Source organism: Haliotis rufescens, unplaced genomic scaffold, assembly GCF_023055435.1.
Source record: "Haliotis rufescens isolate VD_foot unplaced genomic scaffold, xgHalRufe1.0.p SCAF_35, whole genome shotgun sequence".
Taxonomy (NCBI): domain Eukaryota; kingdom Metazoa; phylum Mollusca; class Gastropoda; order Lepetellida; family Haliotidae; genus Haliotis; species Haliotis rufescens.
The window spans coordinates 2331266-2357146 of NW_025964057.1; the positions used below are offsets into that span (position 1 = coordinate 2331266).

Consider the following 25881-nt stretch of genomic DNA (forward strand, 5'->3'; position numbering starts at 1 on the left):
GTCCGAGGTGGTTATTGGGGTTTATACATCTGATTGGCCAATCAGAATCCAGTATTGACCCAATTTAAGGAAGAAACATTAATTTCACATTATAAAATTATCATATACAGTTGCTTATGTACTTAATGTGTAAAACATTCCAACACTGTTTATGTACATGAATGCATTATTGTACATAGCGAGTGTGACTCCAGTGAGAGAGGCACAAACATGTCCTGTAGCTTTCAATCTGATGGACAACGCGTATCACGTGCATTATAGTTCATACGCGCGATCGCCCGAAAAAATATTGGACTGGATTGTTGCAAAGTGATTATCCATATCATAGGTAAATCATGAACAAACAATCGCATACGTGATGTAAGTTCTTTACTTGTTTCCTATTCAGTTAAACACAAACCACACCTGTAAACAACATTGACATTTCGTGTATAACTATCCACACATTTGAATAAGGAATAAGAAGACACATCCACACTCTACAATGTATGTAAGTTGCATTGATTAAGTGAGTGAGTTTGGTGACACCCAAATTGTACAGACTTTCAGCAATATCACGCTTGGTATAAAGGAAAGCTCGACGTGGTGCAAGTCTCAGACGTTTGCCACATTGTGAAGCCCACGAAGAGATGTATGTACTGATAAACCTATAACCACACTCAGATTCGAACCCACTTTAAATAGGTTTTGGGCATGCCTAAGGCATACAACTATGTACAGCGAGTAAGTTGTAAATTACAACCATTTAGTAGAGGTGTTGTTAAGTATTGCTATTGTGACAGGGAAGTATACTAGTTCTCAAATCACATCATGCTGTGATGTACATCCCTTCAAGCTGAGTTTTAAACATACATATACCTCAATCTGATAACGTACTCCAATAGCCTATGCCTTTATCATTTATAATCATAACATCATAACGTTTATCTAACACTAGGAGGAAGCTGTGTGTTTTTCCTGATAGACCTTACCCCAATTTGTGTACTGCAGCTTGGATTTGTGCGATTACGTTACACAATATATGGATGTTTTCACCTATCCGCACTATTTCGGTGGTATAACTGTCTTAGAAATTAAGCATGCAACATCTGCTTTAATACCCTCCATTTCGTCGATGGTTACACTAGCCAATGCCGACTATAACACAAAAGTCGTTTGTGTAACTCTCATTAATTATATTATTATGGTTTGTCCTAAGTACCATAACACACTGGGGAAGAGTGTATGTTTCATTCACAAATGACTTCTTTGTGTGTGTGTCGCATCCATGCAACTTATGTAAAACATTGATCGTGTCTATTTCATAAATTGAGGAAGGTAGACTTTTCTCACTTCATGCGGTGATCGTAAATGGGACACCTAACAAAGACATACCATCATAAAATGTGCTCATGCTATGTATTGAAATATACTTAATTTACGAATTATATTTTGAAATCCGTGCATCAACATATCCTTTCCTTGACGAGTTGAACGAAATGAATTCTGAGCCTTTTCTTTGTTTACTTGCATGATAAAGGATGAAGACATAAATGCATTTCAGATATTTTCTCATTTTATGAAAAACGGGGATTGTGTATCGGACACCCAACAATAACATCCCATCAGAAACTGTGACTTGGCCATAAACGTGTCCACGTTATGTATTACAACACACTTCAAGTTCCGACATATTTAAGCTGTATACCATAAAACCACCAAACATATCCTTTCTGTAACGAGTTGACAGAGAGACTTAATGTTTGCTTGAATATGAATTCTGAGCCTTCTCTATGTTAACTCGCATGATAAAGGACAAAGACAGCCATGCATATCATATATTAACATTGTATGTAAGCAGCCCCCAGACATCCATGTTTATTTTGAAGGCGGGCAACGCCAGGTGTCCCAGCTATACAGTCAAGCGGATACTACGTCCTGGCTGTCAAACATGGCGGGTGTGTGGATACTGACTGTCATCGTGGTCACATCGGCTTGCTGGATACAGGTTATCATTGGTGAGTGACACATCATGCTTCCTTATTTGATATACAATTTATCTGTATATCGATTACTGTAATGTCACTACCTAATTTTGCATTCTTGTTGCACGAGAGTTTTAGCCAAGACAATCACTGTAAACAACACTGAGCACGACGGTATTACAGTTAATGGCTTGCTTAAACGGGGGTATAAAGTTGTAGAAGATGGTGATGTAAAGTGAATCAGAAACGATGTTTTATAGCAAAGGTTAAGACAAAATGAATGTAATATAATTGGATTACTACCATCTGTTGAACAAACCTCTGTGTCTGAAGAGGGGAAGAGGTCGATGGTTCGATTCCCCAGTCGTGTCATACCAAAGTCATTAAATGATTACACTTGCTGTTACGCTGTCTGTGGCTGAAAGTTAGGGGTAAAGTAAGGACTGCTCGACTCGGAGGCTCTACAACGTGTGAGTCAAAATTACAAAGTGCGACATGGTATCTTAATGAGATTGCACTAACAAGACATAAGGACTAATTCATGTTCTTCCTTTATGAGTGAAATAATCTTGAACGCGACCTTAAAATTTATGTTCATGTTCTCGGGGAACGTTCGGAGATTCTTGAAGCTATATTCCTGTCTCTGAGGACAATACTGTAACTAGGAAACTGGTGTTTGTGGAGATGTCTATGATAGGGACTGGGTGGAAGGACATGGAAAAGGAAGGGAGTGAGTGAGTGAGTGAGTGAGTTAGTGAGTGAGTGAGTGAGTGAGTGTGCTCGGGCGGGTGGATTGGTGTTTGGGTGGCTGAGTGAGTGAGTGAGTTTCGGAGTGTATTTGAGTGTTTATGGCCGGTTAGATTGAGTGAGTTTCACTGTGATAGTATTTCACTTATATAAGTGCGAGTCAGGTTGAGGCTGTCAGATTGATGTGTAAATAAAGCGACAAAACCCTTTCCTTATCCAATAGAATTCTGTGCATAAAGCAGAGTCGATTGTACAATTCCGACTTATCTCATGAGCATGTGTTTATGAATCACTTTCAAGTAGAAATGACACCAGGTGTTCGCGGAAAGGAAGACCCAAAGTGATGCAGGCAGGCAGGCAAGATGTTTGCCAGTGTGATGAAACCAGAGAACACTGGCATATTGCAGACAAACCCCGAAACACAATCATGATAACTATGAATTGAATGCTTAGTCTGCGTACATGTTTTCACAAAAACCATTTGAAAGGTATAAAATAAATTTGATAACGCAATGCAGGATATATGTACTCAAAGGTTATTCGAACAAAGGTGGCTGCAACTTAATGTACAACATGTTGTCCCTATCGTCGTGTAGAGCGTAAGTTTCCTGGATTTGCCCACGAGTGAGTATTTGCTTGGGCGATTGGTTGGGTGGGTGTTTGGGTGGGTGTTTGGGTGGGTGTCGAGGGTTCATATTCTGGATTCACCCTTTTCTGTCAACATATCCATACAACATGTTACTGTTACAAGTAATATAAATACCATTTTAGGCATCGATGCGTTTGAATGTATGGTTTGATTTTGAAGGAATATGTATGCCTCGTACAGTGTAATATCTATTCTGAACACTACTTGTGTTCATTACTTGAGTGAAATGTTCATCCCCTACTCGACTGTGGTCATCTGCCTGGTCTGCAGACAAAGCTGTAGATGGGAACTCTAACCAGCATGTGCACCAAGACTTCAGTTTCCACTCTGCTGACAATGTTAAGTGTCTGTGAACAGTGGATCCATCTGTAGTCTATGATCTACGTACTTCACTTAGCTTATTTGAGCGGCACTGTTTGTTTTTTCATGAAGGCCATTTGATGTACAAGTAATTGGTCAAACCTTGAGGACGTCCCTGACCAGAGACGGACACTATTCCCAGTGGTGACTCGCGTTAGACAACAGAGTCGCAATTGTATTCCAGCGGGACAACGCTCGACCGCATACTGCAATGGGCGAAACCGCATTATCGGTGGTTCGAGAAGGGAGCTAACTCCGTTTTCCTAATCGAAAGTTCGGAATCGGGCCCACATTCGAAACTAAACGCACTTGTTTTTGAGAATATATACTACGTAAACAAACCCGCATAACGAACTCATGAAGGTCTATTTCAAATAAGTATTATGACTTATAATTGGATTAAAATGTACAAATAAGATGGCAATACAGCAGAACTCACTTCTACGAACATCGCCAAACTAGGTCGTGGGGTCATTAATATTCATGAGTTATTCCTTTTATGGAACAAGTTCTCGGAAACGTTTGAGGCTTGTATCATGTCCGAGATCAATTCAAGTGTAGACATATTTTCAGGCTTATATCGCCACCAACACTTATGATTAGATTGATGTGTTATATTGGAAAAAGTAGAATGAGTGGTATTGCCTCTGTAAATTTAATTTGAAGTAGATTTAAGTTTCTTGCTTGGTAGCTATTTTTGTAAAACTAGTGTGGTCAGCTATGACGCAGTTATTCAAACTTCAAAGACTTTTGTGCCTTTCATGGAATTCATGTCACACGAAATGATTTATAAAGATATTTCCCATCAATATTACAAAATATGAATAATATATAATGTCACATAATGACAAACGTGAGCCCACTAGCCTAAATGACTTCGTCAACCTAATGAAACCCAGCGATTTAAAAATGTGGGCCCTACCTGTTTCGATCACTATAAGACGTTAACAATGTGGGCCCACATTTTAGAAAATGGTTTTAAGTAAGCCAAGCTAATGAAGCTAGCGATTTTTTAATGTGGTCCCTCCTTTTGCAATCACTATGACGGAAGAACGTCTACCCACTAGGCGATATACACATGTGGGCCCACTTGTTTCGATCACCATATATGACGGGAACAATGTGGACCCACAATTGAGAAAATGATTATCAATATTTAAGTAGAATTTCGCGATTAATAAATGTGGTCCCTCCTGTTGCAATCAATATGACGGAAGAACGTTTGCCCACATTTAGGGATAGAACTAACGAAACAACCTAACGAAGCTAGGCGAAATACAAAATGTGGGCCCACTTGTTTCAATCACCATAGATGACGGGAAAGATGTGGGCCTACATTTTAGAAAATGGTTATCACCACTGAACCAATCTTAGAAGATGTACGGATGGAAACATATATATATAATGCATTCAAACATTTAATTACGCATACGTTTTACCTTAGGGATAAGTTGGGCATTTAATAGCTGGACCAACAACGTACAGCGTGGGTAACGCCATTACTCGCAAATACGAAAACAACGGAGATAGCTCCCGTTTGAAATTAGAGTGACCTCCCTTTCCCAATATGAACCACTGATAATGCGGTTTCGCCCTGCAATGATCACAAGAGCCTGTCTACACAACAACAACGTTGATGTTCTCCCCTGGCCCTCCAGATCCCCTGATTTGAACCCGATAGAGCACCTGTGGGATGAATTGGATAGACGGCTACGCCGACATCAGCCACAACCCCAGACGTTGCAGCAGTTGGCCTTTGCGTTGCAGGCCGAGAAGGCTACCATTTCCCAGGATTTGATTCTAACGCGGAACATACGCGTAATTGATGGTAGCTGACCTTCATCTTGGACCTTTTCTACGTACCGATAACTGAGATGACTACAATCACCAAGTGTTCTCTCCACAACATTTTGGCTCAATACCTTGTACGGTTCCTCGTATGTATTTTCCTGCCTCACACAAAGGTTTGCGTTTCTTTTTTAAGAGTATATGTGTGCGTGCGTGCGTGTGTGCGTGCGTGCGTGCCTTGTGTGTGCCTGCGTGTGAGTCTGTGTGTGTGCGTGCGCGCCTGCGTGCGTGCCTGCGTGCCTGCGTGCGTGCGTGCCTGCGTGCCTGCGTGCCTACGTGCCTGCGAGTGTGTGCAAGGTTGTAATGCAGATAGTTTTAAATACTCTATCCAAAAGTGCTGATTGGAAGATATTTGTGAATTTGATCGCAAATGTATGCATCTGATGTTTGATGTATTTCACCTCTGTGTACGTTTTACAGGTTCCTGTCCAACAGGAAAGTTCGGGGACTCCTGCTTCTACTCCTGTCACTGTGGGGACTCCTGTGACCAGACAACAGGAGTTTGTGGAGGTGGCTGTGATGCTGGCTGGGTGGGAGGACATGGAGCTACCTGCCAGAAAGGTGTAATGTAAAATGAAATCGATTTGGAAACAACAACAGAAAGTGCTCTTATATTTCTTTATGATCAGCCCCATACTTACAATAACTATTTCAACACATTCTGCTGTATTTGTACCACCTCCGTGGTCTCATGGTAGAGCGTCCGTCCGGAGAGCGGAAGGTCCGGAGTTTGATCCCCGGCCGCGTCATACCAAAAAGCCGTTAAAAGTTTGTACTTGTTGTTACCCTGCCTGGCGCTGGTCATTAAGGGGCTAAAACAAGAACTGGTCGGCTCGGAGTCTCAGTGGGCTAGCACTATAAAATCAGCATTTGTCCGGACTAGTACAAGCAGACACACACACGCACGAGCATGCACGTCGCGATATAAGTGCAATAATCCCCAAACTTTATTACTTAAGCTGTGTTTGGGCATAAAAATATTGACGGCAGTCGGGTTGCCTGTTGTGGGTACAATGTTGGCCCGTAACGTTGAAGGCCCGGGTAAGTGCAATGTCTGAAACCCATTTATGAGGTCCCCCATGATTGTGAGAATGAATACTTCTTAAAGCGGCGCAACATCATTATAACTCGCTCACTCACTATCACGTACACGAATATAATAACAGCCTTCTTCGGTTAGTATGAATATGAATATAATACATATTGAAATATGACTGATTCAACCTAATCTCCATTATTGGCTAAATTGTTGATATCTGAGTATTTCATTTCAGAGTTGACTGTCTTTCATAATTTAGCAATACATATTTTTGCGTCATGACATTTATAACTGCATGTACTCTTATGGTGACATATTACACTAATATGGTAGATTTACTTTTCAGTCGATAAGGTGGAAGTATCAACGTTGCCTGTGATGCAAAATAAACACAAGACATGGTTAATGACATTTCCGATATTGAAAAGAATCAGTTTTGATTCAGATGAGCTAGAATATATTTGATTCTGGTTAGTTTACTTACATTTTATGGAAATTGTGTGAGTGGCAGGTGCTACCAGTAGAGCAGGATATGATTTCCCTTTTTCGTGAACTCCTGGTGTCATTACTAATTTTCAGTGATCCATTCGTGTAGTTGTCCCCGCTGTGTTGCCTTTTGCGCCAGGCGGAGGATCGAGGCAAGCCTCTGGAGTTGACGTTATATATTTACATGTGTTAGTTTAATGGCTCCCTGAGACTTTATATTGAATGAAGTAGGTTTCAAATGTTCCAACTGCTGTGCATTGAATCCTCAATGACACCTAAAATATGAGAGCACATAATGTTTATCAACACGGTAATATAAAAGTTATCGTTGATTTCCATAATATTCTCTTTCGCCGGGTACTCCAACAGCTGTGAGACATACATGTTGTCACTCTGGTATGCCATTACGTTATGATGAAGTTATGATGCAATGAATGACAAATTAAGCCTCAAGGTTAACAGAGTGCTGTATACACTCTCGAAGACGTTTATTTTACTTTTAATCAAAGAAATTCTATGATTGATGCGACATTTATGTCGCAATGCCAAATGCAATTTCAAATTTCGCACGCAGTGAAAAGTCGGGAAGATTCCCAGGCTTTGAATCCTATTGTTTCATCCAATCAGATTGTGACACATCCGGGAGGCGGAGTTGCCTTGTGGTCAAAGCGTTCGCTCGTCACGTCGAAGCCCCGGGGTCGAATCCCGCATTGGGTACAATGTGTGAAGACCATTTCTGGTGTCCCCCGCCGTGATATTGCTTGAACATTGCTATAACCGGTGTAAAACCATACTCACTCACTCACTCACTCACTCACTGTGACACACTTACCCATTACAGAACCATTTAGTAAGTTACCTGTAGGTATATATCTTTATAATCCATCCACTAACGTTGGGAGGGTCATCACAGAATTCCATATTTCAGAATGTTTCAGAATGCTGCAGAAAAGAAAATATTTATATGTGACATAGTGTGAATATATTCAAACAGTCATGATATTCCACTTGTCTTTAACAGTAGGTTTTACCACTGTCCTACAGGATATATCAAGATCAAATTCCATCAAAGTTTCAGCATTTACTTTACCTCATATTAAGTCGTTTAAACATTTTAATGTTGAAACTTTGCAAACGTAAATCCTGCTTCTTGCACAAAATGAGGGACATGTCACGTTCGTTTCTATGAAGATACCTTTTATTCATAGTTTTATGTCCAAAATTATTAAAACGAGAAAACAGCTCGGCAAACCGAATAAACATTGTCTTTATTATGCATAACATCGGCCTCACCAATTGATCCATCTCCTTCTGAACAATATTAACCATTCTGATCAGGTCAAGTCTTTGTATGACATGTCTTTGAAAATATATATATCCAAACAGAAAACATTGCCAAAGGAAAATCAGCCACATCTCAATCTGGAGTCTGGCGGGCTGCGTGGTCTGCAGACAAAGCTGTAGATGGGAACCGGGACTAGGATTTGGAACACGACTCCTGCTTCCACTCTTCTACTATCTATCCGAGTGTGTGGACAGTGGACCTGGGACAACCGTACAGGATACACGACGTCAGGATATACAACCGAGTAAATTGTATGTATGTATGTGATATATTTGGGCTGTAGAGACATTCAAATGTGTCATGTACTGACATTTATCTTATGTAAACATATTAACAGAACAGAACTCCAGACCCATATAAGCAAGATGTAATGTAGATACTCTATTTCATACCATCTGCATCAGGATATCTTAGCAAATGTAGATTTCATATGTGGTAATTTGGTGAGTGGTTGTTTGGTTTTCAAATGAATAATTTCCCTTTTTTACATGTAATATTTTGATCATCTTCATGGCATGATAAGGTGGTAAAGGTGATAAATAATTATCAATGTCCTTGCACATCAAAATTGATTATATTAAAATACTAAATAGTGTCGAATAAAGAACTTCTGTACCAGAATGCTCATGTGAAATATGTGAGGTGAGTGTTGGAAAATCCAAGATGGCTGTTACTGACGGTATACGGTCTCATATTAGTGCCAGTAACATCCATCTTGGTATTTTACTGACGGTATACGGGCTCATATGGGGTCATTAGTTCTGCTCTCTGATTGGTCAATCTCATTTTGAGGCATAATAAAATCACATGTGCATCTTACTTCTTTAGGGCATCTTTATGCATTGTACTTAGGGCGCCGGCTTATTATAATGTCTGGCTTGTTATTCCTTTAATATGTCAGTACCTTTCCTTAAACACATTGACGAACTATTCCATTTTGAGGTATTTGCTCTGCATCATCCTGAAGACTCTGATAGGATCCTAGTTAGTGGACGTACATGTATATTTGACTATAAGCACATACATGGATATTGTGTCCCCTCGCTTGTCATATTTTCATTATTCATAACTAAAGTCAAACGGAAAAAGAACACAATACCCCGAAATTTACAGGTTGCAGTTCCAGTTCCCCTTTGAATTTACATTTGTCAAACAATAGCTGTCTCCCTTAATATTTGTCTCAAAGAATAACTATATTCTTATGATTAATTCAGAATCTCCTCTGTGGAATGGAAGAAGCAGAGTATGATGTATTTTGAACACTTAGTGTCACCACATATTTTCAGCGTTCCATTTATATAATCATAATTTTTACAGCTATTTTGCCCTTTCCGCCAAATTGAATCTGTTAAGCGGAAATCTAAACTGGTTAGTCTCTTGCATTGATCATTAAATTTCATATTAACGCACAAAGCTATGTCGCACCTGAATTCTACGTTAACTAGATGCAAGACATAGTATCAACAATATGCTATCACAGTTTTCACAAGTGCTTGGTGTATGTTCGTTTATGTGAATGTTCCACCACCCAAAACATCACAAAAATCTTGCTAGTTTTGATGAGATATGAAACGCGCATAGTTTCTACTGACATATCATACACAGGATATATAATTTGAGAACATAATTTCTTAAAAGGGGACAACTATGTCTTACATACATGCTTATGTTATAGTCGGAATCGCACAAACGACTCTGCTTTTATCAGATATGATTTATGATTTTTTGTCGCCTTATAATGATCACCATTTCAGATATTTGGAGACTCCGAACTGCTGTCCTCTCCCTGAGTAACTCCAGCAGCTCCACACCCGGCGTCACCTGCTACACCTTCCCCTCCGACACAGCTGAAACAGACAACAGCGTGTACGACGTGACGTGTGACGGCACAGGGAGATACTTCGCCATCACACACAGCACAACGGCGCTAAATCTGTGTGAGGTGGAAATCTTTGGTATTGATAAACATTTTGTTTGTTTTGTTGATCTATCTTTGAATCAGATATGCCATTCCACCCTGACTGTTTAATCAGGAGGCAGTGTTATGCAAGGGATATTTTGAGTTTCGTTTGCCCCTCTGTGATGTGTTGCTATAGACATTGTTCCTTCGTAGAAAGAACCCATGTTACATAAATAGACTAATACTTGTAACACACATAAGATCTTTGAATTACTAGTATTCAAGTTCTTGATGCCCGGATGCCAGGAGTCGTCAGCTCACTGTGCATAATTCATCCTCTGATCGCCTGATTATGGTCTGCGGCATTCTAGGGTTTATGTGTTTCACCAAAGTGAAAACATCTATGACTTTCAGATCTCTTTGCTTCCACAATACATCTGACACTTATTTGTAATTTCTACGATCAACGTCAACGTACAGTTCTTATTTCTTAACGACCAACATGAACAACGTCAATGCTGGTTTTTTTAGTCTGCAGTCACGGAACCTTTGGCGAACTTTGCAACCATTTCTGCCATTGTTCTGACGGGCCCTGTGACAGATTCAGTGGGATCTGTGCTGGTGACTGTAAACCAGGGTGGCAGGGCCAAAACTGTTCTACCGGTGAGGAACAAACATAATCAGTGCCGTAATATAAATATATTTCTTGTATGAGATAAATGATGTAAACATGAATACCTATGTCTTAATAATAAATGTATAATGATAACCATTTACCTCATGTTCCGAATGATTCTGATCATTCTCTCAACACACGCTGAAGACGTACGATGCCTTTCATTTCTAGCGTGTGATAAGGACCAATATGGCGTCAACTGTAACGAGACATGTGGAAATAGGAAATGTGCTGCTGCTCCGCCGTCATGTGACCGGCATACAGGGTCATGTGACACTGGGTGCCTTCCTGGGTGGATAGAGGTGGACTGTAAACAGGGTACACCATCATCACTCTTCTGTGTAAATAGACAGATACAAATAATGTTTAAACGTTGCATTGTCACGTAGATTACTGTGTACAGAAAGTTGAACGTGTAGTATGTGTACATATGCACACACGTCACCCTCGTGATGTACATGTTAGGTCAATCTAGATGCAACTTTGCACATATGACGATATCACTATACTTTCACAGAATGTTACCCTGGGACCTATGGACAGAATTGCAGCTTGCTATGTACTGAGAGAAACTGTGCAGGAAACTCGCCCTGTGATCATGTGACAGGAAAATGTGTTTCCAGATGTAAACCAGGATGGATGGGCATAGACTGTGTACAGGGTAAGTATGTGAGGTCAATCAATTAGTGCATTAGACTGTGTACAGGGTAAGTATGTGAGGTCAATCAATTAATGCATTAGACTGTGTACAGGGTAAGTCTGTGAGGTCAATCAATTAGTGCATTAGACTGTGTACAGGGTAAGTAAGTGAGGTCAATCAATTAATGCATTTGACAGTTTACAGGGTAAGTCTGTGAGGTCAATCAGTTAGTGCATTAGACTGTGTACAGGATAAGTCTGTGAGGTCAATCAATTAGTGCATTAGACTGTGTACAGGGTAAGTCTGTGAGGTCAATCAATTAGTGCATTAGACTGTGTACAGGGTAAGTCTGTGAGTTTCAATCAATTAGTGCATTAGACTGTGTACAGGGTAAGTCTGTGAGGTCAATCAATTAGTGCATTAGACTGTGTCCAGGGTAAATCTGTGAGGTCAATCAATTAGTGCATTATTTAATTTTAATAAACAGGGTGGACGCTGGACGACTCTACAGGTATGATTCTGTATGCCAATTCCAAGAGGATTCGATCTGTAGTGATGAATGCAGTGCATATCGATAGTACACAGTCAACATTACGGAGATAATTGTATTAAGACCTGTATCTCCAGACAATGTATGGGGACCCATCCTGTAACACAACAGGGCACTATGTGGATGTAAGGCAGGATGGACACAACCTGACTATACAGGTATACAACAAACTTGTATTGTGCTACTGGAAACATATTTCAGATAGTAAAGAGACACTGGGACTAATGGTTACATCACATCACACAAATCTAACAAAATGAAGTATTGATCTCCTGATTGTTGAACAAGTGATTTGCTTTTGTGTTATTAGCCTGTGACAGCCAGCACTACGGGCCTAACTGTATCAAGACCTGTGCCTCCAGACACTGTATGGGGAGCTCTTCCTGTAACTCAACAGGGGGCTGTGACACCGGGTGTGAGACAGGGTGGACGCAGACGGACTGTACAGGTAAAAACACCATTGCTTTAATAAGGAAAATGTGTTTGGATAGCCATGGTGACCATACATATTCTCAAGCATCGAGGATGAATAATAAATGTTCAGGTGAGTGTTTCTCCGGCTGTGTTAAAGGATACATGCGACCCCAGCGGACATATAAACATCACAGATTAACACACGTGCTAGGTATCTACAGATAAGGGTTAGTATATCTTAGTTTTAGTATGTATTGGTAAATCCGGCTATCACAACAATAACCATTGATTGTGTTCATTGTTTGCTGAAATAATGCAAAATAGAACATTATAAAGTAAACAGTTTAGCAATCACTTCACAGTAAATTTGAAATGTATTTATATACATATTATACTTAAACCTAGATTGTCAACTGTAAATAACTTGAACTATGAATGAAATGAAAGTCGGAGTCTGTATGACAGTGATCCTCGGTCTCTCCACCATGCTGTCCAAAGCGGTGTACAAATTTCGGAACAGAACAATAATTCTTTAGATTTACTGGCAATGAGTATTTTCTGAAGATGGTGAGTCCCACGGTGAACATCCTGCATTTAGTGATGTAACGTCACCATGCCGGAATGCCGACTGGTAGGGAGGTACAGTGGTTGTGATACACGTAAATCAGAAGGTAACCTATATGTTACTAGCTCAAATTTCTTTCGGAAGGGAACTCAAAATAACAATGGAACCCAAAGTATGGTGGCTTCCACAATATTCTACCTTGAAATTTTATAATGCAGCATTCTGACTGGACAGTCAGTGTTTTTGTTGTTGATCGAAATACTGATAAAAAAAATATTTATTTAGAAGCACTTCTTCCGCAAACCCGCCCGTTTCATGATTTCAAACACTGATCTTACTTCATTAATGCTGCTAAATAGTTCAGTTCTCACATTATTTACAGCAAGTGTATCAACATATCTCAAGATTGAGAGTGTATTGCAAAATTAAGTAACATCAACATGGTGATACTCTTTCACGTACTTTCACGTTATGTCTACCTTGTCTAAATGTTAGGTTTTCAATCTGTAGATCTTCATAGCGTCATCATAGATTACAAAGGTCGCGTCATTTTCTCTGGGGATGTCAGTTTGAATTAAGCTTTCAGGATATCTGCCTTCGTTGTTGTATTGTGTCTCAGTGGAGTGGTTTAAGTATAATGGTGACAATTATGGTTTAGGTACATGATCTTTAAACGTGAATTCGCTTTTTCAACCCGCTGAAACTATTTGGCCTATCACTAATAAATCTACGTTCAAAACATCTACGTTGAATACAAACCTGATTGATCTTCTAAATGTGACGACTGGAATGCATCAGAAGGTTCGGAAGGTGTCTTTAAGAAGGGATTATGTACTGCAAACGTTTAAACGAAGAGATTGAATATAAGACAAGCATTAAGAATATAAGTGTTGTGACAGATATGATTGATCTTCAATCATAAGAAAAAATAGTATCTGCAAAAATGATCATATTCAAACTTGTGATAACACAGTATATTATTCTCCATTATCCAATTTGTCATTACCACATTACAAGTATAACTTCTTTTCCTGCATCTTTACATGTACCTCAGGAAAACAACCCAGTCGGGGGTGAGGAAACACTTATACCTGCAGTGACAGTGACAACAATTGTTGTCGTTGTAGTTGCAGCAGTTGTCGTGGGTGTTGTTTGCTGGAGAAGGAGACGAAGGTACTTAATCTCTGGTCCAATCAAATTGAACAATTGATTACATTTCCAGTACACGTGATGATATTATGATTTTCAAAAACATCGTAATGTGATAAAACTATTAGCTTCTTATCACATGGATTAGGTGGGTAGAGCCATGAATTAACGTTAAGATTTTATTCCTGATGTTTCATATATCCCTATTTTCAGACCATCGCTGCAGGAATCTGACTCCAATGATTACTACAACACAAGTCATCTGGCAAAGGTTCAAACAAAACAATCACGAGACAACGACGAAACTCAACTTGAAGAACGAACATACGATGGCCTCAATGTCATGTCACGTGAAATCCAGGGAACTGGAGAGACATATTGCACACTTAACACAGAGAAGCCAGATCTGGAGGGTGGGGCAGCTGCTGAAGTGGCTGAAATGACAGATCGAGATATATACGAGCCAACAGAACCACGAACGTATGAAACACTTGACAGCACATCACGTGATATGATTGGTGAATATAGTGAACTGGGCAAGATTGCATAGCTCTGCTGATGCGACCTAATCAGTTAACTGACTCACTCATTCACACTTCATCTGTGACGTTTGATATTGCCGATAAGGAGTTTATCCAAGCTGAGAGATACGATTGAAACAGGTCCAGCATTTCTTCCAATTGATTGACATAAAGTGTGTGAACGATATAACCTCACATACATGATTCATTGACATGTACACGAGACATTCATCTTTGTTCATGTCGACATGTTATGTGTCTTTGTATTATTGGCACATGATTCCATGTATTTCAGCTTGACAGAATCTTTTTACATTGGGATTCGTCCGACCAAAACTACACCATTTTTTTTATTTTTTATTATATATATTATTTGAGATTTGTTCTGAAGGTGAGATGAAATTGGGTTCAGCGTCGCGTGCAAGATTATTGCACTTATATAGAGACGTGCATGCACGTGTGTGGACTGCTTGTACTAGTCCGGACTAATGCCGATTTATAGTGCTAGCTCACTGAGATACCATGCAACAGTTTAACATGAATGCCCCACTCAGACACAGTATACTGACTCCGAGCCGACCAGTCCTTCTTTTAGCCCCCTTACGCCGAGCGTCAGAAAGGAACAACAAGTACAATATTTTAACGTCTTTTGGTATGACGCGAGCGGGGATCTAATCCCGGACTACCGCTCTCCGGGCGGACGCTCTACGACTAGACCACGGAGGAGGTTGATTTGTTCTGAAGATTATGCATATAGTTGAGATTACATCAAGTTTGAAGTTTATCGTAATATTGACGTGTTGAATGACATAGTCTCTATTTCACTCACTTTAAATATAAATAGATTTGAACATCTCGTGTAATGCCACTGACACCAAAGCCGCTATGACATTGCTCACATAGCCATATTGCGTTTTCTATAAACATTGACAATAACATTCAATTCTACTGGTCTGGGTGGATTTGTAGAATTCCCAGAAATATTTATACATGTGATATGGTAAATAGAATGTAAATAGGACCCTGACACATCGGCTGCCCTGTGCCCCATAGAAATAGAAATAGAAATACATGTATGAAGGTTTAGCGGTTTAGTTCAATTTTTTCCCTTCCCTGGAAGGCCTCAAACCTCTGCAACGTACAGACGGAGTGGTTCAGTCTTCTAATTAATATAAAGAGTATTGAATGTTCATCCTTTTTATCAACCACAGAACTGCCCATAGCGTTTTCCTGAGTTTGTTCAGATGGGGTTTTACAAGCTATTGTCCAGATCAATTTGCGAGTATCCACGAGCCCTAGATACTTCCAGTGTACATCATTTCACGATTTTAAAGACAATTTTCCTGTCTTGATAATCAAACTCTTGTTCCACAAAACACAATTAGTTTACTTTATCAATGTTGATCATCCCTATTTCACTTTGTACATATGCATTATAAAAAAAATGTGAAGGCGTCAGATGAGGATCGCATGATTAGTAGATTAGCCAAGTTGACTTTGCCCATCGTATCCGATGCATTTATATTTCTTTATACACATGATGTAACATAATTACATTTCCGTTGTGTTCATTGTAATACCTGCATTCTGAATAGCTTCATTGGTCACGCGATATTGCTTTCATTTACCAATGAATGTAAATATATTAAACCACGCCCACCAAAACGGACTACTTTAATCACGACTGAATGTTGGGAATCCTGATTACACAACCACACTGTCTGTCAAAAGTTTTTTTCTCGCTTTATGTCAGATATTGTCGACATGTTGAAATGCCATGGCGAGGCCATGTAGACCATGGTAATGGATGCTCACACAATTGATGGACACACACACATATATATATGTGTGTATAGCGAGACCATGGTAATGGATGCACACACAATTGATGCACACGCACATATATATATGTTTTGCGAGACCATGGTAATGGATGCCCACACAATTGATGCACACGCATATATACATGCATAGCGAGACCATGGTAATGGATGCACACACAATTGATGCACGCTCACATATATACATGCATAGCGAGACCATGGTAATGGATGCACACACAATTGATGCACACACACATGTATACATGTATAGCGAGACCATGGTAATGGATGCCCACACAATTGACGCACATACACATAAATATATGTATAGCAAGACCATGGTAATGGATGCCCACACAATTGACGCACACACACATATATATATGTTTAGCGAGACCATGGTAATGGATGCTCACACAATTGATGCACACACACATATACATATATGTATAGCGAGACCATGGTAATGGATGCCCACACAATTGATGGACACACACATATATACATGTATAGCGAGACCATGGTAATGGATGCCCACACAATTGATGCACACACACATATATATATGTATAGCAAGACCATGGTAATGGATGCCCACACAATTGACGCACACACACACATGTATACATGCATAGCGAGACCACGGTAATGGATGCCCACACAATTGATGCACACGCACATGTATACATGTATAGCGAGACCATGATAATGGATGCCCACACAATTGACGCACACACACATGTATACATGTATAGCGAGACCATGGTAATGGATGCCCACACAATTGATGCACACGCACATGTATACATGTATAGCGAGACCATGATAATGGATGCCCACACAATTGACGCACACACACATGTATACATGTATAGCGAGACCATGATAATAGCCACACAATTGATGCACACACACAGATCAACATGTATAGACTTACATGTATACTGTTTATCTAAGTACATTTATAGTCATTGATATATAGGAACCTTGTGTGAATACAACACGACATACGTGAATACTACACATACATTGTGTGAATACAACACAGACATTGTGTGAATACTACATAGACATTGTGTGAATACAACACAGACATTGTTTGAATACAACACAGACATTGTGTGAATACAACACAGACATTGTGTGATACTACAGCAGCAACCAGGAAGATGGCATGGATACTAATTGTCTCAGGCCCGCAAATCTCTGTACAGAGTTAGGTGACTTAGGCGTGCCAGAATCCTGGATCCTTGATATGCACTTATTATGATTCTTGGCTTCTAAGGACCGTTCAAGACCGTTTCAAAGAATACACCTCACTGACCTGATTCACGTATGCCTTTACTTCAAGACTAAGCTGACACAGGTACACAGATATGTTTACAACTACCCCTGAATTATATTCGCAACAAATGTTCTGTTCATGGGTTTTCAAATTTTCACAGTTTAAATAGTACACACCCTTTTATAGTGACACTGTGTACGTGAATGAGCATTCAAGATGATTTGTAAATAGTCATGTTGATTCATCACCCAAGCTACCTGACGATCACTGTTAATATTTCTATTTTGTCCTGATGTCAATAGGACCTTTTTGTAATGACAGAGACACCCGTCCCGTGTTAACCGCCTGTGTAAGCATAAACAACTTCCCGGTCGCCTGACATGGCGGGTGTGCGGGTGACTGACTGTCAACATGGTGGCGTCAAAATATGAAACCAATAACAAGTAATATAATCAATGATGATAACAGGATGATTAACAAATTGATAACTTTATAAACTGCCACAAAATACGCACAGAACCCATGTAGCTGCAGAGCTACGTCATGAGCCAGCATTAAATGGGCACCCCCAAAGAAGAGTAACAAAACCTTGCAATGTTTAGTTGTGCACCTCGCCTGATTATTGTGACATCACACCGCTCTTTGGGACGCAGAAAATATTACGTCACATGCGCTAACACAAAGGCACCAAATTTCAACAGTAAACCACAGAATCCCTCCCCATGATCGTAAGAAATATCTGCTGAAAGCAGTCCATTGTACGATACCGACAACGTGTATTAATGAATCACAATCAAACAGAGATGATACAAGGATTTCGCGAAAAGGTAAGCCTATCCTTCCCCACTGGCGGTACCAGTCACAAACACGTGCAAAGTCAAATCAACTGTTCACCTGAAAAAATATGGGACCATAAAGGACAAGTCAAAATAGTGATATGCACCAGCGTTCTAATATCCCAAAACATTAACTACCCCGTCGATTTCTGCACAAAACGTATTATCACACATACTTTGAATTTAATGGTTACCGCAAATCTGCAATATATTTATACATATAATCATTTGAAAGTGCCTACAACCAATGACTGAGAAAACTGACTGCGTTCCTGCCTTGGTGATACACGGTCGTAAAATCGGCTGCTTTAGTCAGAGGTGGTTATTTTGATTTTATACATCTGATTGGCCAATCAGAATCCAGTATTGACCTACTTTAAGGAAGAAACATTAATTAACATTACAAGATAATCATATATGGTTGCTTATGTACTGAATGTGCTCAAACATTCCAACACTGTTTATGTACATGAATGCTTGGTTGGTTGGTTGGTTTGTTGTTTAACGTCGCACTCAGCAATATTCCGGCTATATGACGGCGGTCTGTAAATAATCAAGTCTGGACAAGACAATCCCGTGATTAATATCATAAGCATCTATCCACGCAATTGGGTTTGATGACATGCATCAACCAAGTCAGCGAGCCTGACCACCCGATCCCGTCAGTCGTCTTTTACGACAAGCATAGTCACCTTTTACGGCAAGTATGGGTTGCTGAAGATCTATTCTACCCCGGAATCTTCACGGGTCTGTACATGAATGCATTATTGTATGTCGCAAGTGGGACACCAGTGAGAGAGGCACAAACTCGTATGTCCCGTAGCTTTCAATCTGATATCACGCGTATTTTAGTACATACACGCGATCGCCTGAAGAGATATTTGTCTGTATTGCTGTAAAGTGATATCCATAACACAGGTGAATCATGAACAATCTTCGTACGTGATGTAAGTTCTTTATTTATTTCCTATTCGGTTTCGAACACAAACCAAACTTTTAAACAAAACTGCTACTTCGAGTATAACTATCCACACATTTGAATACGGAATAAGAAGACACATTCACGCTCTATGTTGTATGCAAGTTGCATTGATTAAGTGAGTGAGTTTGGTGACAGCCACATTGTACATACTTTCAGTAATATCACGGCTTGGTATGAAGCAAAGTTCGACGTGTTGCAAGTCTCAGACGTTCACCATATTGTGAAGCCCAGGAAGCGGTGTATGTACTGATAAACCTGTAACCACACTCAAATTCGAACCCACTTTAATAGGTTTGGGGCATACAACTAGTAAGTACTAGTAGTACAGCGAGTAAGTTGTAAAGTAAAACCATTAGTAGATGTGTTGTTAAGTATTGCTGTTGTCACAGGGAAGTATACTTGTTCTATGTGATATCCAGTGAGAGCAAATCACATCATGCTGTGGTATGCATCTGTTCAAGTTGAGTTTTAAAAATACACGTCCCGCAATCTGATCACGTAATCAAATAGCCTATACCTTTGTCATTGACACGAGAGGGAAGCTGTGTGTTGTTTCCTGATAGCATTTGTCCCCGTTTGTGTACTGTAGCATGGCTTTGTGCGATTACGTTGATGAAACCACCTGAATTCACCCTCTCGAATACACAATATACAGTCACAATGTACCATGTTACGTATGGATGTTTTCACCTGTCCGCACTATTTTGGAAGTATAACTGTCTTAGAAATCAAGCATGCAGCATCTGCTTTAATACCCTCCATTTCGTCGATGGTTACACTTGTCAAAGACGACTATGACACAAAAGTCGTGTGTGTAACTCTCATTTATTATATTATTATGGTTTGTCAGACTCCTTGGTACTATAACACACTGGGGAAGAGTGTCTGGTTCCTATACATCTTTTTTTCTGTCCCATACATGCGACTCATGTAAAACAGTGATCGTGTCTATTTCATAAATTGAGGAAGGTAGACTTTTCTCACTTAATGCGGTGATCGTAAATGGGACACCCAACAAAGACATACCATCATAAAATGTGCTCATGCTATGTATTGAAATACACTTAATTTACGAAATATTTTAAAATCTGTACATCGACATATCCTTTCCTAGACGAGTTGAACGAAATGAGACTTAATGGGCCTTCTCTGTGTTTCCGTGCATGATCAAGGACAAAGACAGACACGCATCTCCTGATATTTACATTGTATGTAAGCAGTCCTCCCCTCATAGAAAATCAATTCTGAGGTTAGCACTTTTTGTTCATCATGCACTTTCTCGGCACAAGAATCTTATGGCATTGTGAAGTCACTTCGTTAAAAAATTGTGTACACCCACTTTGTAACATTGTCTCCTCAGATGTATTGTATGCAGCACATCCTGTTAGCTGCGTTGTACTCACGGTTATTATCTCTTTGTACTCTTGTTTTGTATATGGGCCGGAGGCCTTAAGTACAATAAAACCTCTTGAACTTGAACTATAGACGTCCATGTTTATTTTAACCGCGAGCAAGATCAGACAAGCGGATACTACGTCCTGGTTGTCAAACATGGCGGGGGTGTGGATACTGACCGTCATCGTGGTTACATCGGCTTGTTGTAGACAGTTTATCACTGATGAATGACACATCATGCTTCCTTATTTGATATACAATGTATCTTTAGGTCGATTACTGTAATGTCACTACCTCATTTTGTATTATTGTTGCACGAGAGTTTTAGCCAAGACAATCACTGTAAACAAGACTGAGCACGAGAGTATTACAGTTTATGGCTTGCTTAAAGGGGAGTAAAGTTGTAGAAGATGGTGATTTACAGTGATTCGGAAACGATGTCTTTTGCAAAGCCTCAGAGAAAATGATTACTGCCATTTGTGTTGAAGAGTTGAAGGGGTCGATGGTTCGATTCCCCAGACGTGTCATACAAAATTGTTAAATGATTACACTTGCTGTCTGGGGCTCAGCGTTAGGGGTAAAGTAAGGACTGCCCGACTCGGAGGCTCCACAATGTTTGGGTCAAGTGCTGCATGGTATCTTAATGCGATTGCACTATAAAGACTGCACTGTCAGTGAGTGAGTGTGCTTGGGCGGGTGTGTGTGTGTTTTGGTGGTTGAGTGTGTGAGTGAGTGCGTGATTGTCTTTGGGTGTTTATGGCCGGTTAGATTGAGTGAGTTTCACTGTGACAATATTACACTTATATAAGGGCGTGTCAGGTTGAGGCTGTCAGACTTATGTCTAAATAAAGCGACAAAACCCTTTCCTTATCCAATAGAATTATGTGCATAAAGCAAAGTCGATTGTACAATTCCAACTATATCATGAGCATGTGTTTATGAATCACTTTCAAGTAGTAATGACACCAGGTGTTCGCGGAAAGGAAGACCGGAAGTGATTCAATACCAAACCTGTCCACTTCCTGTACGCAGTTTCCGGCGTAACGTTCTCCCCTATGTCTGTTGACCCGTGCGCTGCCATCCACTCGACGGAGGAGATATCTTGAATCGTCGCTGAACCAGGCATCACTCCATTGAAGTTGAGGCCATGTCCTGTGTTGACGGCACCAATGTAGTCGTTGTTGACGATGTTGTCGACTCAATATGACGCGTCGAACAGGATGTCTTGCTCGTAGACCTTCTGCTCTTAAACGGTTTTGTACGGGCTGGTCAGAGATTCTGCGCAGTCCGGGTACTTGGGATGCGGTTGAGGTGGCTGTGGTCGTCCGTTCACGTAGGTGACGCAGTCCGATGTAGCGATCTTGGGCGGGGGTGGTTACTCTTGATCATCCCGACCTTGCCCGATCACGTGTTGACTCATGCTGTTGAAACCGATCCCATCGCCTTGTGATGGTGCTAGGCGCGACATTGAAAACACTGGCTACAGCTGATTGGGATTCCCCTGGCTGCAAGCGGCCTATGACGTTGTTTCCTTACCCGTCTGCTAATCTTAAAACAACGTTACGATGTAACTTAATCATGACAAAACGTAATACTATAACGTTATCAATTGTTACAATGCCAACATGTGATTAAAACACTGACAGAACGTGTGTGTTCGCTTTGATAGAAATGATGTAATGTAATGACGGAATTGAAAACAGTTGACTAGGCAGCAGACTATTGGTGGAGGTCCAGCCATTGTATAATTCGTACCAGCCAACAGCTAATTGGGTTTTCAACAATCCAGGGTCTCAGACGTCCACTGAGAAGTGTGAAGTGACTCAAAGAGCAGCCGACATCTAGGTTATATTCTACACCAGCAGAGTGTATTTTAGCTAAGATTAGATTGATACTTATGCAAGGTGTCATGAAACAACTCAGAAATACATTATTAAGATAAAGTTTAATCAAGATATAACAGTGAATAACATTTGCACATGGATATTATCAAGTTTAGTTATGTCTCATAGCAAAGACTTAGAGTAAATGCATTGATAATACTTTGAATACTACCATCTGTTGAACAAAGTGTCTCTGTGTCTGAAGAGAGGAAGGTCGGTGGTTCGATCCCGCAGCCGTGTCATACCAAAGACATTAAAAGATTACACTTAATGGATCACCGTTAAGGGGGTAAAGTAAGGATTGCCCGACTCGGATGCTGCATAATGTGTGGGTCCATGGTGTCTCAATGGGCTAGCAGTATCACACACACAAGTCCGGATGATAATTCAGGCACGCCGCTATGTGAGGAAACAACCTTGAACGCTACGTTAAACCTCACCTCACCTCACTTGGCCAGGTTTCTTTCAGCGAATATGTACCTGATTCATGCAGCTTTTACTGTCCATATGTATATCTCCCCAGGTTCCTGTTCCCGGGGAACGTTCGGAGATTCTTGTAGCAACACCTGTCACTGTGGGCAGTCCTGTGACAAGACAACTGGTGTTTGTGATAGAGGCTGGATGGGAAGAAATTTGGGCTCGTGTCAAAAAGGTAGGGAAATAATGTAAAAGGGTGAGTGGTTGGGTGAGTGAGTCTCGGTGAGTGAGACAATAGGTGTTTGGGTGGGTTAATGGTTCTAGTACGAGTGAGTCATTGAGTAGGGTTTGGCTGTGAGTGAGTGAGTGAGTGAGTGAGGCTGGTTCGGTCAGTGGGTGTGTGTATTGGTGTGTTTATGACTGGTTAGATGGGCGGGTGAGTGAGTGACTTTCACTGTAACAGTATTTCACTTACATCAGGGCGTGTCAAGCTGTCAGCTTGAAGACCAAAGTGATGCACACATTAAATGTTTAAAAGTTTGGTAAAAATCAGCAACACAATCAGGATGAATATTAGTGATTACATTTCTGCTCTGCGTATATGTTTCTTCAAAACCATTTGAAACGTATAAGATAAGTTTGATAATGCAGTACAGGATATATGTACTCAAAGGATATTCGAACACAGGTGGCAGCAACTAACTGTGCTGCGTGTTGCCGAGCTTAAGTTTTCTGGCTTTGCCCTCGGCTGACCACAAATCTGTCCACTGATGATCACATTATCTGCCATTAACCTACATATCATTGCTATCATTTCCTCATGTAATTTTTCTATGTATTTAGTGAGTCTGGGATAATTCCTGCATACTTTTCTGTGTCCTTCTTCCTTTTTTCGTTTTATGCTGCGTAAGTGCTTTGAATTCTGGCTTCGTTTGCTCTGTTCTGTCAACATCTCGTCATATTTCTGTGACATGGCGTTAGTACTTGTTTCTAGTTCGATAATCTTTAATCATTCATCAAGGAGACCAAATAACTCAAACACACAAAGATTCGTGGTAAATGCTGCAATCATAGCAATATATCGTGTTTGAGTATTGATATATTTGATATCAAAAGACACAAGGGTGAGAGTTTCTTTAACATCACTGTACAGTAAACTACGGTTATAACGAACACGCTTATAACGCACTGACGGATATAACGAACTAATTTTTTGGTCCCGACTATTTGCTGTAGTTATGCTGTATATATGCTTATAACGAACTACGGTTATAACGAACTAAAATTAGTGGTCCATTTGAGTTCGTTATAACCGTAGTTTACTGTATATGTAAAACGCCAAGTTTTGTGAATTCCAAGTTTCCCGGATTTAGTCCACTGCGACTGTAATGCTTTTCCACACCACAGTACCAGTCCTGGGCTGTGGCGAAAAGGAAGAGATGTCACTGTACATCCGACACCTGCAGACGCCCCCTAGCGTGTACAACATGCGGTTATTCAGCCTACCATTTGCGGCAACCATTTCGCATGACGTCCGTTGTTTGATTAACGTGGAAATAAACGATGACATGCATCAACTAAGTCAGCGAGCCTGTCCGTACGATCTCGTGAGTCGCCTCCTACGACGAGCATGGGTTGCTGAAGACCAATTGTAACACGTATCTTCACGGGGTAACATCTCTGTCCCTTCAGATTATATACCAGTATATGTATTACAAATCTCACTTGTCAAGATAAGCGTTACATATAAGTACAGAAATTTACATAATCGGGGTTTGTCTAGGTTTGTCAGCACCATACCAGTGCTCGTGGGTTTCACCAAAATGGTAAACTTCTGAGACCTGCCTCACTTCCGGCCTTCCTACCACATTAACAGTTTTACATATTTAGATAAATCTTAAGTTCAAAACATTCGTTTCTAAGAGAAATAACAGGTTTATGATACAAATCCAGTTATAATGAGACCTAATCATCTTTTGAAGACAGAACAAGTAAACAATGTGATCCTGTGACGCCAATTAATGTGTCTGGAAACCTAACATTTCTCATACTGATTGTATTTATCTAGCAATGTTTTGTGGATGCGGACATAGCAATGAATAGTACGTTGTATGTTTGAATCACCTATCCCTCGCGATGTGAAGTGTGTTATCTGGCAACGCATACCTTTACAGAAACATAGAATGAACAGGTCTCCAATAAAAATCCATACAAACGGTTTCAATTGATATTGTATTGTTGTCTATGTTTCTGTTGCCTTCAGTTATGTAACATGCTCACTAATGATTTACTTTTGGGAACTGCCTTTATCTATTGCAGTGAAGTTACATTGGTCAGCTAATAGTACCTTCATGTTTCCGAGGATTGACATGTCTTTGCATGTGTTTGTGACGGGTGCCATCGGTTA

At 40.2% G+C, this 25881-nt stretch overlaps 2 protein-coding genes across 3 annotated transcripts in view; both read left to right on the plus strand.

Annotated features, from left to right (window-relative positions):
• LOC124134435 (multiple epidermal growth factor-like domains protein 10) overlaps positions 1 to 15202 on the plus strand; it is a 33119-nt gene extending 17917 nt beyond the window's left edge. For both annotated transcript variants that reach the window (XM_048381112.1, XM_048381111.1), the window contains exons 6-10: positions 11186 to 11332; positions 11532 to 11675; positions 12515 to 12652; positions 14218 to 14356; positions 14546 to 15202. In XM_048381112.1, coding sequence (XP_048237069.1) covers positions 11186 to 11332; positions 11532 to 11675; positions 12515 to 12652; positions 14218 to 14356; positions 14546 to 14882 — 905 coding nt within the window. In that variant the 3' untranslated portion in view covers positions 14883 to 15202. The remainder of the gene's footprint in view (positions 1 to 11185; positions 11333 to 11531; positions 11676 to 12514; positions 12653 to 14217; positions 14357 to 14545) is intronic.
• On the plus strand, positions 1896 to 9431 carry LOC124134436 (multiple epidermal growth factor-like domains protein 10). The gene is made up of 3 exons (XM_046499242.2): positions 1896 to 1997; positions 5989 to 6129; positions 8480 to 9431. Exons 1-3 carry the CDS (start codon positions 1931 to 1933, stop codon positions 8572 to 8574), a joined length of 303 nt encoding a protein of 100 aa, XP_046355198.1. The 5' UTR covers positions 1896 to 1930; the 3' UTR covers positions 8575 to 9431.
• Positions 15203 to 25881: the final 10679 nt, after the last annotated feature.

Excerpts from the sequence above, each read along its gene's own strand:
- LOC124134436 (XM_046499242.2), top strand. The coding sequence starts at position 1,931 with ATGGCGGGTGTGTGGATACTGACTGTCATCGTGGTCACATCGGCTTGC. Across the intron at positions 1,998-5,988 it reads CTGGATACAGGTTATCATTG|GTTCCTGTCCAACAGGAAAG; the intron begins GTGAGTGACACA and ends TACGTTTTACAG. Across the intron at positions 6,130-8,479 it reads TGGAGCTACCTGCCAGAAAG|AAAACATTGCCAAAGGAAAA; the intron begins GTGTAATGTAAA and ends ATATCCAAACAG.